The 17,272-nt window shown below is 43.8% G+C and overlaps 1 protein-coding gene across 2 annotated transcripts in view; it reads right to left on the minus strand.

The window, feature by feature from the left end:
* Positions 1-17,272, minus strand: part of Zzef1 (zinc finger ZZ-type and EF-hand domain containing 1) — a 131,682-nt gene that overhangs the window by 64,653 nt on the left and 49,757 nt on the right. Inside the window, exons 12-24 of one of the 2 annotated variants that reach the window (XM_052756186.1) lie at positions 17,107-17,218; positions 15,746-15,958; positions 14,700-14,800; positions 12,968-13,137; positions 11,986-12,119; positions 9,387-9,454; positions 8,178-8,292; positions 3,887-4,046; positions 3,027-3,148; positions 2,805-2,927; positions 1,913-2,079; positions 1,751-1,832; positions 1,051-1,252 (exon numbers count right to left, since the gene is read on the minus strand). In XM_052756186.1, coding sequence (XP_052612146.1) covers positions 1,051-1,252; positions 1,751-1,832; positions 1,913-2,079; positions 2,805-2,927; positions 3,027-3,148; positions 3,887-4,046; positions 8,178-8,292; positions 9,387-9,454; positions 11,986-12,119; positions 12,968-13,137; positions 14,700-14,800; positions 15,746-15,958; positions 17,107-17,218 — 1,769 coding nt within the window. Of the gene's footprint in view, positions 1-1,050; positions 1,253-1,750; positions 1,833-1,912; positions 2,080-2,804; positions 2,928-3,026; positions 3,149-3,886; positions 4,047-8,177; positions 8,293-9,386; positions 9,458-11,985; positions 12,120-12,967; positions 13,138-14,699; positions 14,801-15,745; positions 15,959-17,106; positions 17,219-17,272 lie in introns of both variants that reach the window. The other variant, XM_052756185.1, reaches the window with a different exon arrangement.

Consider the following 17,272-nt stretch of genomic DNA (forward strand, 5'->3'; position numbering starts at 1 on the left):
GAAAAGGTGGCTCATGAGACTTCTGTTTTTAATTCAGAACACAAAACTCTTTGAGTTGACAAAGAAAATGTTAAAAATTTTTGGAGGAAATTCACCTACACTTCTGAGAACGAATTGTGACACCTCATGAACATACACCATGGATCAACCTGGAGCCTCAGGCCTGACTGCTGCTCTGCTATGGGCGGGTGCAGCAGAGACTCAGTAAGCAGGGAAGCACGGGGAGCCACCTCCCAGGTGAAAACACTCACCATTTAGGAAGCTGTTTTCACACAAAATAATTAAACACTCACCGGAGGAGATCTAAGTAAGAACAGAAGCCAAGTCTAGGGAGACATAAAGGGGCTGGGCACAGTCGTCTCCAGGTGTTAGGGTGGAAGAGGTTTCTATTGTTCTGGGGTTTTTGTTTGTTTTGTTTTCCCAAATGCCATTTTTCTCTGATATTTTACTTTTACAAATGGAAAAACTTGAGAAATGATATAGAAGGATAATAAAACAGAAAAAAAAGTTTGTTTAGACAGGGTTTCACTATATGGTCCAGAACTCACTATGAAGACCAGGTAGACCCCAAACTTATAGAGATTCACCTGTCTCTACCTCGGGAGTGCTGGGATTTAAAGCATGTGCCACCAGGCCTGAAAACAGAAAGATTTATTCTGCGAGTCTTATAAAGGTTTATTCTAAATCTTGGAAGAGTTTAATAACAAGTTAAATTATTTTAATATAAAGGCATATGTCTGTCTATATCTACAGACTACATAAATATCTACTTACAGGACACGCAGTTATTTGATTCTGTATCTCTGCCCTCTGGCTAGAGTATACCTAAGTCTATTTACAAAAGGAAAATCACCATGCTTGCTAAAACCTGGCTCCTCACCTACTTATCCTCCATAGACAGATTCCAGGCACCCTCTGTGATGAGGGCTAAAGCCCAAGTCAATGTTATCAGTACTTTGCTCTGTCCCTATGCAAGGACCACCTAGAAGAGAGCCCCAGCTTGCTCTTCAACACGGTTCTGATGGAAAGGAATCAGGGCTGTAGACTTACGATGCACTGACTTGAGTGCCATGCACTGGGAAGCAAGACGCCCCATCAGTCGAGAGACAAGGAGCTGCAAGTCCAAACCCCAAGACACAGCAACATCAGGCAGGCCATACGCAGTGACAGTGAACTTGTAGCCCCACTCATTGTTACTGCTGTCAGAATGAAAGAGGAACTGCAGCCGAGGACCATCCTTAAAGGTCACTTTCTAGAGACAAACAAAGTCATGTGGTCAAAGAGATGGCGGGAGGCTGCACCTCAGTAGTTAACAAGCAACTTGAAACTTTTAAGGAGTTCTCTATTTCCAAAAGTTCAAACTACTAAAGGAGAAATGTACAAAGGTACAACTGAGCCCCCGTATTTATAACTGTCCTCACAAAGAAGCCAAGTGAGAAGAAAAGTGGCTGCCCATCTTTACAAACCTTGGCTGACCACCTGTCTGCAACCTTCCCAGCCAGCTATCATACTTACATAGGCCTACACTCCCAACCAAGACTCCTGACAGCAACCATCAACAGCTGGAGGCAGCTCCCAACCTCTAGCCAGAGGTCAAGCAGAACTAACTCAGAGCTGGATTCTGGGCCCTTCTCCTGGACCCACTAGCCCAGAATGATAGTTCTACTGTCCCGAGCGAGCGAGCGAGCACTAGTGAAGGAGAAAAACTGCAGAAGGGGGCACTTCACCTCCTTCTGGGAATGTCACTCACCTTGGGCCATTTATAAGTGCCAACTTTGGTGTCATAGCGTGTCTTCCCACCTCTAGAGTCAGTAAATTCCAAATAATCATACCTGTGAAAGCATAGTCCCTGTTACTTCCATCTCCTGTTTTTGACTCACTGTGGCTTGAGAAAAGAACTTATGAGCCTCACCTTTTTTCAGTTTCACATCTTTCATCAAATTCCACCTCAAAATAAGTTGCCCCTGGGCTAACAAAGACAGACACTTCATGGCAGTTGTTTTCATAGTTGTGGGTGGATTCCTTGGTCCATGTATGCAATACCACAGGCTGTTCCTGCTGCCAGGTCTCCACGTCCAGCTAGGAAGACAAACGAGTCAAGAAAACAGCTCAGATCACTTCACTCCAGCTGGTACAACAGGGTGCTTATCAGTGCTGCAGGGATATGGGCTCTGACAGCTCTGGAAAGGCCCTGTGTGGGCCTAAAGGGAATGTTTGACCTTGCAGTCCATATAGACATCAACATCTGCTCATCACTTAGTACAGCACACACCTTCTTTTACTATATTCCAAGGGCTGTGACCAGTTTCTGTCTTTCAGCTATGACAGAATTATTTCTTACAAATGATTAAAAGTATGACTTTTCAGTGGAGAAAAAAACAAAAAAATTAATTTGAGATTTAACAAAACAAGGCTTAACATTATTATCTGAGACGTTGGCAAGTCTGAAGTTTCTCCCTTCTTCCCCGACCCCCTTTTAAACTTATTAAATGTATTTTCTATTGCCATAGGGCTATTGTGGGATGCTGACCATTAGAAACTTTGTTTACTGAAAAACAATTTGCCTTTGAAGTCTTCTAAACTTCAGCTGAGTATTCACCCCTATGAATTTTATACAATTTCACATGCTATTAATTGCATGGCTTCCTTTGGGTCTCTTTTCTGATACTGATGATAACAAATGTACTAGGGTCAGCATTTACTACCCTTGTTGGAAGAACTGATCTATATGTCGAGGCATCAGTCAGAGCAGTCACTCTCTCCCAGGAGAGGAAAATGCAGGTTCAAGGGCCACCTTGAGTCACCTTGCTCAGGCCTCCTTCAGGGTCACTGCATAGCTTCTTCAACAGCTCTGTGAGGGTGCTGAACTCTCTCAGGAGTGTGCAGTGGGAAACATCTAAAGTGCAGAAGTCTAGTAGGAAGATGACCTGCAGGAGGATGAACGGAGGGCTTAGCATTTACTCTAGGCTCTCTCTGGGCTGAGCACCCCTCCCAGTTTATTACAGACAGCTCCCATTTTCTCTTACCAGTTGACGAGCTGCCATGGAAAACACTGAATTACATAATTTTTCTACGATGGTCTTTCCACTATACTGTGACAAAAGGGATTCCAAAATCATTCTCATGCTTGCCAGAAACTGTCCCACATCTACCAAAACATAAAGAGAGTAGTTAATACTTTATATAGGAGAAACATTACTTGCTTAATTGTCACTAAAGATGAAGCTACAGAGCAGTGGTTCTCAAACTGTAGGCCACGACCCTTTTGGGGGTCAAATGACCCCTTTCACAGGTGTGGCCTAAGATCATCAGAAAACACAGATATTTACATTACGATTCATAACAGTAGCAAAATTACAGTTATGAAGTAGCAAGGAAATAATTTTATGGTTGGGGGTCACCACAACATGTATTAAAGGGGCTCAGGGTTAGGAAGGTTGAGAACCACCTTATACAAGGATACAGAAGCAGGGGTTCTAGATCAGATGAGACTATTAGCCACTGTGCAAATGCTTCTGGGAGGGGAAAGCAGTACAGATTTCAGTAAAAGGCTGCCATTAAAGTGAGTGATGCCTTTGTTTTTGTTACTTTTCAGAGAAGTGGAGATAACATTTCTCTAAGTGAAGCTGTGCCAGTTCCGGAGGCACATGCCTGTAATCCTAGCACTATGGAACTGAGGTAGGAAAATTGTGAATTTGAGGTCAGCCTGGGCTAGTAGTGAGACTCTGTCTCAAAGAAGAAAGATAAAAATCAGCCCTGTTACAGGGCCATAATACAGGAAGCCACATGCATGCCTGATATGTGAGGACGTAAGTTACTAAGGAAGGGCATTCTCGCCAGGTCAAACTCAGACACGTGTCTGTGGCCATGGATTGCTGACACTCACATTTTTCAATAAGATCCATGGCAAGCTCTTTGGCTGTGGTGTCTGTGCTCTTGAGCTGCAGGAAGCACCAGGAGAGCAGGCTGCCTTGCACAGACCAGAACAGGGAGAAGAGCACGGAGCCAACCTCCCCATGGGCCCGGTTGAGCATCAACAACTCACACTGCAAGAAAGCAGACAAAGTGTCCAAACAAGACTATTCAGAGAGCACAGTGAGAGATCTCTACCAGAGCAACTATCACTAGAAAACAAAACAAACACCATGCACATGGGGAATAGTCAATCCAGGAGCAAGCCAAGAAAGATGGCTTTATGAAGACTCCCTTCTTCAAAAGGTTTTCCTCCATAGGACATCTATTTCTGCACCCCAAGGAACCCATCCCACTGCCGATCTCTGCCTTCTCTTATATATTCACATTTCTTCTCTCTTTGTGGCTCTTCCCAAGTATTTGATCAAATTTCTCCTACCCTAAAATAACTGTTCATCTTTCTATGGATGTCTAACCATCATCTTTGTTCTTGAAACTTTGAGGGGGTCACTTGACCGCTAGAGATAAACTCTTGCACATAAGAATTATAGGTATAATTTATATCGGCACCATTGTGGAATAACTTCCCCAAGCTGGAACTAAGTCATCAGATGAATTACAACGTGTCAAAAAGGCTATTGGACACAGATGAAAGACAGCACATATGTCAACATGAATGAATCTCAAAAACAATGCTCATTAAAGCAAATGTGTCCCAGAGGATTACATGCATATGATTCTGCAAGGCAAAACAAACACCCTGTGTAAGAATAATGAGAAAGAAAAAACAGGGAACCAGTGAGCCCAAATGAAATTATTTAGAGAGAAGTGAGGGAGCTAGGCCACCAAAGGGCCAGTGGCAGGGAGCCTGGACTTCAGAGAGACCAGTCCTTAAAGAGAGTTTTGATTTTTAAATTGTGTGTGTGTGTGTGTTATCCATCCACCCATCCTCTTCTGCATGTGTACCTCATCGTAAAAGGTAGTTACATAGCTGGGCATGGTGGTACATACTTTGACTTCTAGCACTCAGGAGGCAGAGGTTGGTAGATTTCTGTGAGTTCAAGGCCAGACTGTTCTATATATTGAGTTCCAGGCCAGCTGGGGTGTGAGACCCTGCTTCATTCATTCATTCACTCACTCACTTATTTATTTATTTATTTTGTTTTTTTGAGATACGGTTTCTCTCTGTAGCCCTGGATGTCCTTGAACTCTCTCTGTAGATCAGACTGGCTCAAACTCAGAGAGCTGCCTGTCCCTGCCTCCCGAGTGCGGGGATTAAAAGTATACACCACCACATCTGGCTCTATTTTTTTTTTTTTTAAAGGGGGAAAAAAAGGATGGAGAGCTGAATTGGTTCAGAGGTTGAGAACACTTATTACTTTTGCAGAGGGCCTGGATTCAGTACCCAATACCCACATGGTGGCTCACAACCATCTGTAACTCCAGTTCCAAGGGATCCTATAACCTCTTCTGTCCTCCAAAGGCATGAGGCATGCATGTCATGCACATACATACATACATGCAGGCAAAATACTTACACACATAAAATAAAAATAAACTTAAAAACTTAAAGGTGCCTTCATTTATTGTGGTTTTACTTCTGCCTCTCATTTTTTTGTTTCTGGGGACACCATTCCTCATAGGTATCAGTTATCACCTGGAGGTCAAAGCTTCTCCCTGCACCTCAGATGCTCTGCTCACCCATCCCCTCACTTTTCCTCCCTGCTGAGCTGCAGTTCTCTTGAAATCCTGCCCACATCCTTCCAGCTGTCCTTTCTTTGTAGATGCCTTCCAAGTGCCCAGCTGCCAGTCAGAGCTTCAACAACCATGGGTGTGTTATACATTATGGTCCCCAGCACTGACTCCTTTCTGGAGTGTGTAGCCAGATCTTACCTCCTAAGACTCTACATGTCCAGAGTCCACTCATTGCTAGTCTTCTCTTTTTTTTTTTTTTTTTTTTTTTTTTGGTTTTTCGAGACAGGGTTTCTCTGTGTAGCTTTGCGCCTTTCCTGGAACTCGCTTTGGAGACCAGGCTGGCCTCGAACTCACAGAGATCCACCTGGCTCTGCCTCCCGAGTGCTAGGATTAAAGGCGTGCGCCACCACCGCCCGGCTGCTAGTCTTCTCTTTAAGCACCTATTCCTTCCCATCTTGTCACGGGCTCCCTCAATCTACACTGCCTCCATCTTCATCTCTGCTAGACAAGACCTTATTTATGTCTCTCCCAGGCTCCAGCACAACCTTCTTCAAAACGCCTTTCCTGAACTCCTTTAGAAAGGGCTAGGTGTGCTCCCCAGGACCTAGGACCACATGCCCACCCTCTGATGGCATGACTACATAGTGGGAAGTTCTGATCACATGTGATCACATGTCTTCTGCTCTCCAGACTGGGTTCCTCTATCATTATATCCTCTGTGCCTGGCACAGGGCCTTGTACACAGTAGGCATCCAGTGGATACAGGTGAATTAACAAACTCAGGAGAAAACTTTCAGGCAAGCCATTCTGACCATTTTTACACTTTTTCCTAATCCAACTCGACCTCTCTTGTATAATCACCAGTATCTCAGGGAACTATATTAGAGGCTGAATGATCTCTGCTAGGTGGTTCAACGCAGATCTAACTTCCCCTGTGTTCAGATGAGACAGGGGTGACAGGATAAGTGCTTGATCTCCAAATGCTAAGGCTTACGGGAAATTCTCAAGCACAAATGCCATCTCATTTCTCTAGTTACAGCTTACAAGTGTGACCCTGTGGGAAGAGGACAAGACAGAGTGGCCCAGATTTTAGTCCTGGTTCCAGCATTTAGCAACTCCTCCCACAGAAAGCATAAGCAGCCAGAGTGAAGCCCAGTGGGATCCCTGAAGTTTTCTATATCAGCATGTGACTGCAGAGGGACCTGGGAGAGCTTAGAAAGACTTGCACTTGAGGAACATACAGGATGGCGATGAGGTTTAAGGCATGGGAATGGCAGAAACAAGATGGAGACTAGAATGAGCAGTGGCCAGCTGGGGTAGGGAGCACAGGTAGGTAAGAATTAGTTAGAGTGAGCATTATAAGGAAGACTCAGAGAAGAGCAAAAGAATCCAGAAACATGATAGAGAGCACAAAGTCAAAAACAGAGAACAAATGTAATGCAAAAGTCATGTTAGTTTGAAGACATGGTAGCTAGACAGCAGTCAGCCTCAGTGGGCCTGTGACCATTGGTGACTTAGTTAGCCTAAGTGCTCTGTAAGTAAGGGCTACAAGAGAAGTGGAGGGGCTGCTCAATAGCCCACTCCTGCAGTGGCTCTATCAACAACCTGATAACAGGAAAGCACGAGCAATTGGAGGAGACCAGGGCCAGGGATGTGGCTCAGTTGGTATGTTGCCTAACATATACGAAGCCCTGCATTTCATCCCAGCACTGTAAAAACTGGGTATGGTGGCACACGCCACCTCTAGTCAAGGCACACAGAGGGTGGAGGCAGAAGAATCACAGACTTAGTCATTCTGGGTAGGCTAGTCTGGGATAGATGAGACTGTATAAAAAACCAAAAGCACCAAAAATAAACAATTAAATAAATAAATAAATAAATAAACAAATCGACTTAAAGACACTCAACCACAAGGTACAAGATTCTGAAATCCACATTTCCAAATACCTTTCTCCTACTATGCGAGCACCTTGAAATCTTAGGCTCCTAGAGTTAGCCAAGGAGGCTATCTCAGAGTCTCCTGGGGTGCTTAGTAAAAATGCTTAAGATTTTGAAAACAGCAGCATGGGGTAGGGCCTGGAAACCATATTTCTGTCAGGCAGTGCTTATTTGGTAGCAGTATGGGCTGCATTCTGAGAAGTACAAAATATAAATATATCACCAGCACAAAATAAAGAGATCATAATATCATAGTTATTAGGGCAGAAAATTCATGAACTGATCTTAAGTTTTTAAAAAGTCAAATCAGTTTAAAATTAGAAAAAAAATATAAAAATCAGACCTTGCTGGGCTCACTGACCAGTACTCCCCGGGCACTTGATGACTTCATCCCTCTGCTCATAGAAGTCTTAGCAAGCAAGGACTCTTACATTTTTGCTTCTTGCTGAGGTAAACAAAAAGCCACTAATTTGACTGCAGAGGCTGGCTGGGAACCTCTGTGTCCATGTGAAGCAGTCAATATCAAAGTCTAATCATATTGCAAATGAGGGCTACAAGGAGGGCACAGTGACTGGCATAATCATGCTCCTGAAAGCAGGAAGGAAAGACAACAGGTCGCTGTCACTAGGTACCTCTCGAGCAGCAACAGAGAGGAGGGTGTTCATAACCGCCAGGACTTCACTGGTGTTTGTGTTGGTCAGGTCACTTTTCTCAGGTAAAAGCAGAAGACCTCCTGGATCTTTATCACTGAAAGGACACAAACTTGTCAAACACCTGGTTACAGAAGAGGATTTTCATGTTTTCGACCCTGAAGGTTCCAAAAAAGAATGTAGACAGATTTCAATGTCAGGGGTCCAAAAGACAAGCTATACGGGTCCATTGTATTATATGCAAATCCATTAGCATCTTGGATAACAACACATCTTCAAGTCCTCCCCATTCCTGCTTCTCTTGTTTCTGCAAACTACTATTCTGTGCTTGTGTGTGTGTGTGTGTGTGTGTGTGTGTGTGTGTGTGTGTGTGTATGTGTGTTGTGTGTGTGTGTGCGCGTGGTGTACATGTGTATGGAGGCCAGAAGATAACCTCGTGTATTTGTGTATTGTTCTTTAGGAACTATCCACTGTGTTTGAGAAAGGGTCACTCATTGGCCAGGGACCTGCCACCTTGGCTGACTGGTCAGTAAGCCCTAGGGATCCATCTGTCTCTGTCTCCCCAGCACTAGGATTACAAGCCACACCACCATCATGCCTAGCTTTTTTTTTTTTTTTTTCAAATGTGGATTCTGGGGATTGAACTCAAGTCTTCTTGCAAGGCAAGCACTTTACCAGCTAAGCCATCTTCCCAGCCTTGTTTTCGTTTTTGAGACAGGGCTTTTCTATGTAACCTAGACAGACCTGGACCTCACTATGTATGTGACCCAGGTTGGCCTCAAACTCCCAGAGATTCTCCTGTTTCTGTTGCCTAAATGCTGGAATTACAGGTATGTGCCACTACACTGGATTGCAGTTAGTTTTTAAGTAGTTGAGTCTGTAGATTTAAATATAAGACCTGAACCTCCTTTAGTTATAGTTTTTTTCTTTAAAATTTCCTTAGAAACTGAAGCACTCAGAAAGTAATCCACAAGGGGCCCAACTATAACTGGTTTTATAATGACTGGGACTTGGGGTACATCACTATTCCAATCACTCTTATACCTAGTAGGAACTTCACAAACTGATCTTTTTAGATTAGCAGAGAAAGCACAATTCCAAAAGACATAAGAAACAAGAAATAGCTAAAATAATAATAATAATTTTGCAAAGATTCAAAGTACTTGACTAGATAAAGAGAAGTAAACTTACCTAAAATATGTGCAGAGTGAACGGAAAGTGAGTTGCAGAGACTGCTTGTGTTCATGCTCAGTGACATTCTTCTAGGAAACCAGAAACTGTACATTTAGAAAATTGATTCCATAACATTCTTGAGACCTTAGAGCAGCACAGAACACCACAGAACACCACCACCCACTGGACCATCTCATAGCATCCAACTAAGCCTGTAAGCAGCACTTCTCCATGGCTTTTGCATCAGCTCCTGCCTCCAGGTTCCTGCCCTGACTTTCTTTAAATAAGCTCTTCTCTCTCCAAGTAGCTTTGGTCATGGTTTCTTATCATAACAACAGAAACTCCAACTAAGACAGAAATTGGTCCCTGGGTCATGGTGTATTGCTATGAGAGACCTGACCATGTTGTTTTTTGAGGACTGTAAAAGGACTCTGGAAATTCAAGCTAGAAAAGCCATTGAGTGTTCAAAGCTTAGTTGGTGAGCTGTTCTGTGGGAGCTTAGAAGATAAGAGTGTTGAGAGAAATGCAGATGATGGAGGCCTGGCTTATGAAGGTCCAGAGGGGAGTTTGAGAGTCACCTAAAGAATCTATTACAACCATTGCATATTTTGAGTTATGAATCTGTGGTTCTGGTTAGCTGGGGTTGAAGAATCAGCTGTGATTAACAAGAGACCAGAACCACTGAAGTAAAACTGTTGCTTTCTTGGGACAATTGACACTGATCAGCTGGAGCTAAGAAATTAGCAGTGATTAAGAAGAGACCAGCATTATTGGGGTATGTTTAATCTAGTGGCTTGTTCCGTTCTCTAATCTACAGGCAAATTTTATTAGAGGACACAATGTATCACCACAGAAATCTTCTGGGAAGTGTTTCCTCAAAGTCAGCACACAGAAGCTGTGTTCCAGAGGCAGCCAAGGTTGTACCTCACACTGGCAACCAAACTTGGTACTATATAAGAATCATTCAGGTGGTGCTGGTTTTGAAGGCATGAAGGAGTCATAGAGAACAGCTGAGGCTTGGCACTGTGAGAGGCCAGGCAAGGCTACTGGAGAAAGTACAGCTTCAGGAGCAGTTGAAGGCCCAGAACTAAAGGGGTCATGCAGAGAAGCTGAGACTCAGCACCGTGAAGGGAGCCCATGAGAGGCTACTGGAGAGAGTGCAGCCCAGTTGCAGCTAGAGAGCCCAGTGTTTTGGAGAGTCCAGTACCATGGGACGACCATCAACCATAGCAACAGGTGTGGAGCGGAGCTGGCCTGAGCTTAGGAGACAAGCTGTGTGTTCTGCAGAGAGCAGAGCTGGAGAAGTGACCGGAGCCCTTTGGAGGAGTCCAGAAGATGAGTGAGTGCCAGTATTGACACTGAGTTATTTCTACACTTGGAGTTTGATTTGGTTTCACTTTGATGGTGACTGTACCCTGGTTCTTCCCTCTTGAAGTAAGACAGTATTTAACTTAGTCTTGATTTTACAGGAGCCCACAGTTGAGACACTTTTAACTTTTAAAGAGATTTTGGAATTTTACAAAGATTGGATTTTAAAAGAGACTGAATTTTTAAAGACTGTAGGACTTTCAAAATTTGAAATGCTTATGTTGTAATGTTGATATCATGTGTGATCTTGGAGATAAACAAGAAAGGAAATGTTATGGATTAACAGTGATATGTTTATGTGTCAAGTTGACAAGGGGTCATCAGCCCTTGAGCACCTATTTCTATGTAAGGCACTGAGGGAGATTCCAGAGGACTTAAGACCTAGGCCTCTGCTAGGAACAAAACAGTGGGAAGATAAGAGATGGTCACAACGAACACAGTTACCTGAAGAGGACTGTTTAGCAACATCAAAGTTAGCAGTGCTGTTCAATTCACCAGAGTATGAAGGGAAAAAAGCAATCTGATCCCTTTCTGAAGGGATGAACAGAGAGACAAGGCTGCTTTGCTAACAGACACACCATTCAAGTGGTCAGATGTCTCCTGTTTCATATGGGACACATGCTAACAACAACATCAACAACAAATCATCATTCAGCTACCTGATGAATGCTTCCAACAAACAAATGGGGAAGTTTTTGGTATAAAATGTTCCATTTGGCAATACAATGCTTTTAACTATGAAAAGTACCTTTTACCACAGTACTGACTCTCAGTAACATGGAGAAGGGCCCTAGGAGGGTAAGAAGACCAACTGAGGATTAAAACCTGGTTATGTTTTCTTCACAGTCATATATTAAGCTGGTTATTAATACAATAGGTCAGGGGTTTGCTTCAAAATGACACTGGGTGGGTGGGAGAACAGGAGAGTGAGGTATATCACAGATGAAACAAGATTAGCCTGAGTGATAAGGATTCACTATATTACTGCTTTAATTTTTTCTTGGAATTGCATTAATTTCTTCTTGGGAAAAAAGGTAAGACTATTTGGTTGTAGGCAAGTCATGAGGGTGAAACTACACTGTGACTATGAAGAGGACAGGCTGTGAAATTCAGACTGAGTATATACACGTCCTTCAACTGCTCATGCAAAGCCTGGCAGATAGTGACTGTGTCAGAAAACACTGTCATGTATTTAGAGAAGATAAAGACTAACTCAGTCATGACACCCACACTTTTGGTACATAGTTACCATCATGGTGAAGAGCTGGGCCCGCCGGGTCTGTCGATCAGGAAAAAAGATGGCAGCCCCATTGAGAAGGGTGTTCCTGACTTCTTGTTTTAGGATCTCCATGGGCATGGAATCTCCATCAGCTCTATCTACCACTAATGGAGAAAGAACAATGGGTCAGCTCTACTACATTCCATCTATTCACTAACCTGCTATAACTGATTACAGGTTCACTACTCTCCATGGTGTACTTTGTATCAAAGTGAGCTATTTCTGTATATACATTAGGTAGTATAAGTAATCGAGTTTTTGTTTACATGTAACTAAAACAGAGACTATATGGACAAGTTTTTGTCTTTGTTTGTTCTCTTCAGACACACTTGGCAAAGCCTTAAAAATACTCTCAGATGTGGCATGTGTTTCATCCACAATCTGTTATTACAATCTCTCACTCTCATCTACTGGCCTCATCCCAGTGTCTTGAATGAAGGTAAGGCTGAACAGTGTGATAGTAATTACCCCCAATATAATAGAACTGCATCTGAAACTAGCAGGAAGTTGGCTGTAAAAGAACAAATCCTCAATTCAAAACAGTAATCCAAAAGGCATCAAACAAAAAGCTCCTGTTATGTTAGGGAGGTAAACCAGTTGGCAGAATGCTTGCCTAGCATTTGTGATGCTTTGGGTTTGAGGTTCAGGATCACATAAAACAGTACAATGGCACTTGCTTATAATTCTGGTACCCAGGAGGTAAAGACAGGAAGATCAGAAGTTCAAAGCCATTCTCAACTGCTTAGTGAGTGGGAAGCCAGTTAGGATACATAAGACCTATTCTCAAGGAAAAAAGAAAGAAAAGAAAAGGAGGGAGGGAGGGAGGGAGGGAGGGAGGAAGGCAGGTTCATGTCCCACAGTGCCAATCTCTGGCTCACACTGGACCCCTCACACTTCTATAGGCAAGTGGCCACTGTACAAAGTCACATTCAAGGCACACCCCAGTCCCTACCATCACATAAGTGTGTGTAGAGCTCCTTGGCAGCCTGCATTCCCTCAGGGCACTGTGCGGCAGGCTTCTCCTCCTCAGAGACAGCTGGTGGGTCACTCTGCAGCACTGAGAAGCAGCTCTGCAGAAGCTGCAGCAGCAGGGTCTGCGCACAAATGCATTCTTCCCTTGGGCTTCAGAAGGACAAAGAACGTCAGAGAACAGAAGGGCAGGTTCATTTCACCCTCCAAAGCCATACAGCTGTCTACAACCGAGTTCCCTCAAGCCATCAGGTTCAGTAAAGGAATGCCAAGCCAGAGGAAGCTGGGAGGAACACTACCAAACACCTGAAAACAGACCCTGTTTGCCCACTGGGGAAGGAAGCATATTTATGATTTGTTTCTTCACCTGTAAGATGAGGAGACAAATCATGTCCTTTATCTAAAAAGCTGGGATCACAACAGAAGAGGCTTAAACTTTGGATTTTTTCCCATGATTTTGGAATATCAGCACATGCATGCATGCATCAGAGAGGGAAAGGGAAGGAAGGGAGTGGAGGGGAGTGGAGTGGAGGGGAGTGGAGTGGAGTGGAGGGGAGTGGAGGGGAGTGAAGGGGAGGGGAGTGGAGTGGAGGGGAGTGGAGTGGAGGGGAGTGGAGTGAAGTGGAGTGGAGGGGAGGGGAGGGGAGTGGAGTGGAGGGGAGGGGAGGGGAGGGAGGGGAGTGGAGAGGAGGGGAGGGGAGGGGAGGGGAGTGGAGGGGAGTGGAGTGGAGTGGAGGGGAGGAGAGGGGACAGGAGGGGAGGGGAGGGGCAGAAAGGGGGAGGAAAGGGGAAGTGAGGAGAAGAGAGGGGAGGGGGAGGGAAGGGGATGGGGAGGGAAGAGAGCTCTCTTGGAGTCGAGACCCAAGTTTAAATATGAAATTCGTAGAGTTGGGGAGATGACTTGCTCCACAATCATAAAAACTGGTATTCAGATTCCACTTCTCATGTAACAAGCTAGGCATCCCTGTGAATGCAGTAACCCAGCTCCAAGGTGTGTGTGTGTGTGTGTGTGTGTGTGTGTGTGTGTGTGTTTGGGGAGGAGGTGGGGGATCAGAGACAGGATTTCTAGGGCTTACTGGCTTCCAGTCTAACTAAGAAAATGTGATGCCCAATGCCTCTTCTGGCCTCCACATATACACAGGTCCATGTACCCACCCTTACGAGCATCAAGTCTCTCTCTCTCTCTCTCTCTCTCTCTCTCTCTCTCTCTCTCTCTCTCTCTCTCACTCACACACACACACACACATAAATAAACAAGTGAATAATTTTTAAATATAAAATTCATTTGTTTTGTATACAACTTCTTTCCCTTTTGTTTGCAGTGCTGGGGACTGAAGCCAGGGCCTTACACATGCGAAGTTAGCACTATGTCTCTGGGCTACGACTCCCAACCATACAGTATTTTTAGCTCAGCTGCATTTTGACTGTGATTCATGAAGTGAATACTTGTGACATACAAAAATTTTTTCGAGCTTTGGATTTTGGATAAGAGATGTCTAACTTGTATCACTGTAACACCTGACCTGTTTACTTAGCAGGACAATCATAAGGAAATGTTTGGGGAAATGCTTCCTAAACATTTTACAGAAATCTGAGGTGCCATTTTCAACAATCAAATATTTCAAATCATAAGAATACATATAAGAAAAAAAATTTAGAAAAAAATATCCAGTTCAGCTTTTATGATTGTCAATTTATAACAAATTTTGACCTACTTTTGCTTTAATTTACTGTAAAAATTCCAGAAGATCTGCAAATCAAGACCTGTGAAGTCCAGGAAAGACTTATATTTTAAGCCACTTTCCTTCTGCTGCACCTAAAAAATAATAAAGACCAGAAAAAAGTAAAATTAAAAAATATATTTAGAGAAATACTGGGATGTCTCATTTACTTGTCATGGTTAAGAAGTGAGATGATCCACCTGAGTGAAACTCCCACACAACCCAGAAATACACGCATGTGCATACACAGATAACTGTGACACTAACACACACATGCCACACAGGCTGACTTCATAACACACACATCAAGGTGTACATGAAAATGACGCTCAGGACTGTCCTGCAGTCTATTTGACCTCCCTACATGTGGGCTGCGCTTCTGTTGTAACCTAGCCACTACTCCTAGGCCGTTCTCTCTCTCTGCTGTGATAAGAGTTCTTGGCTGACAGAGACCCAAACGCCATATGCACACTGGCTCAAGAGTCACTTCAGTCCCTTGTCACTGAAGGGAAAGGAAGCTAAGGGTAGACACTGCTGTACACACCCAAGGACTCCCCTGAAGTAAGCCAAGCACTCCATGGTAAGACGCCCTTGAGTGAACTGACACTGTGACTTACTAGTAATTGTAAAAGTCAGCATCAAAACCCCAAATATTTCAAATTCAAACCCTGACAGTTTTGTCTATTTAGTAAATGAAATTCACCTGTAGACTTGAGAAGCAATTCTAAGACTTAACAAATCTTGTGATGCTGTTTTGTTTGGTGCCCCTGGGCAAGCACAGATAGGTACAGAACCACATATCTGTAGGTCTATTCCAAGGGACCTCACAATGGCCTCATGCCATGTAGTATTCCACAGACTGGTGTCACCGAGCCCACTCTCCCCAGCCTTTTTGTATTATCATGCAGTATGAGAGCTGTTGTGTTCACTGATATTGCCATCGCTTCAGAGAGGCCAGGTTTTAAAGGTGCCTACCTCCCTTAACATTGTCATTCATTTCTCCTAGAGGAATGTTATATAACAATGGGAAAAAGCCCTACCAGGTCATGGGCGAGCTGCTGGATGAACTGCAGGGTCCTGAGGAGCAGGGTGGCCCCATAGATATTCTCTGTGTCCTTTCTGCAGTGGGCACAGAGGATACTTTGTTCAGCTTCTGCCCTTGCAGGCCGGAGGTACCCGCAGATACTCAAGCCTTGTACACCCAAGCGCTCTGCTGACTCCTGGCGGGTGCACAGGAACTTCACCATCAAGTACTAGAAAGGATAAAAGAGACCTAAGAGAAGGACTTGGAGTCCCTAAGTGCAATGAAAGATGATTCAGAGGGCTTTTTAGGAAAGTCCCCCTTGGTTTTAGTTAAGTATTTTATAAAGAGTCACCATGCCCAATACTGGGGACACAAAATAAGTTCAGTATCTTCAGCCAACAGAAAAAAGAATACAAACACTGGATAAGTGAGGTTTTGTAATGATCATACTAAGAACAATGGCTTTATGAAAGGCAAAAGCCAGGTAGGAGTGAGAGAACTAGGTTTGCTTCTTGGCAGTCATTTTGAGAAAGAACAAAAACAAAAACCAGATAGTTGATGAAATAGTCAATTCCCTATGGAATCACTTCAAGTTCTCAACCAGCACGTGCAACTCATGCACTGGAAGCAAAGAGACAGCCTTGTCTGTGCAAACAAAGCAAAGGCATTTCAAAAGCTCAGCTTTGGTGCAAACTGCTTCTCAAAGGGAAAATTCCTTTCATAAAGGCCTTGCTATCTTCTCTTATTTCCAGTTTTACAGTTTACTTATTTATTTCATGTGTGTATCTCACAGCGTGCTTGTAGAGGTCAGAGGACAAACTGAAAGAGTTGGTTCTCTCCTTCTGTGTCGGTCCCAGGGATTAAACTCAGGTCTCAGGCTTGACAGCAAGCCTCTTTACCCACTGAGCCAACAACTCACTGGGAAGAAAGCCTTTCTGCACCTATCACTCAACTCTACAGATAGGTACTGAGCACATACTATTTATGAACTCTGAAGAAAGTTCTGAATTCTCTTACTTTTACTCTTAAGATTTACTCTGAAGAAAAATAAATTACAAGGGAAGGCATTACCCATTCCTCTTGCATTTATGCCTGTGCACTACTCGCTGTAGTGGGCCTTGCTGACAAATCCCAGACAAGCTAAAGATTATGGCCCAATCCTCTTCCAGCACTTGGGATGATTTCACACCCTCTTTCAAATGAAGTCTTCTCTGGTGAACCCCAGGCTGGGTTAAACCTCCTTTGTCACAGCCATATTACATCTGTCTCTCCATGCCCTCTACAGACCCGGTGTTGGCTCAGGGCTGGTGCAGTCAGCAGTGTTTGTGGAAGGGGAGAGCAGGTGAACGAGTGAAGTGCAAACTGGTTACTGCTTACTTTGGCAACTCTGCACTGTTGCAACTTGACATCTGCTTCATCCCACTCTTCTTCTAGCTCAAACCAGCCAACGGGATCATCCTCTCCAAGGTCATCAGATGAGCAACCAATCCTGTGAATACGAGGGTAATCATAAACATTTTCCTACTTTTCAGTTTCTTCAGAG

The sequence above is a fragment of the Peromyscus californicus genome, unplaced genomic scaffold (assembly GCF_007827085.1).
Source record: "Peromyscus californicus insignis strain IS unplaced genomic scaffold, ASM782708v3 Scaffold_3__1_contigs__length_106647218, whole genome shotgun sequence".
NCBI classification, from domain to species: domain Eukaryota; kingdom Metazoa; phylum Chordata; class Mammalia; order Rodentia; family Cricetidae; genus Peromyscus; species Peromyscus californicus.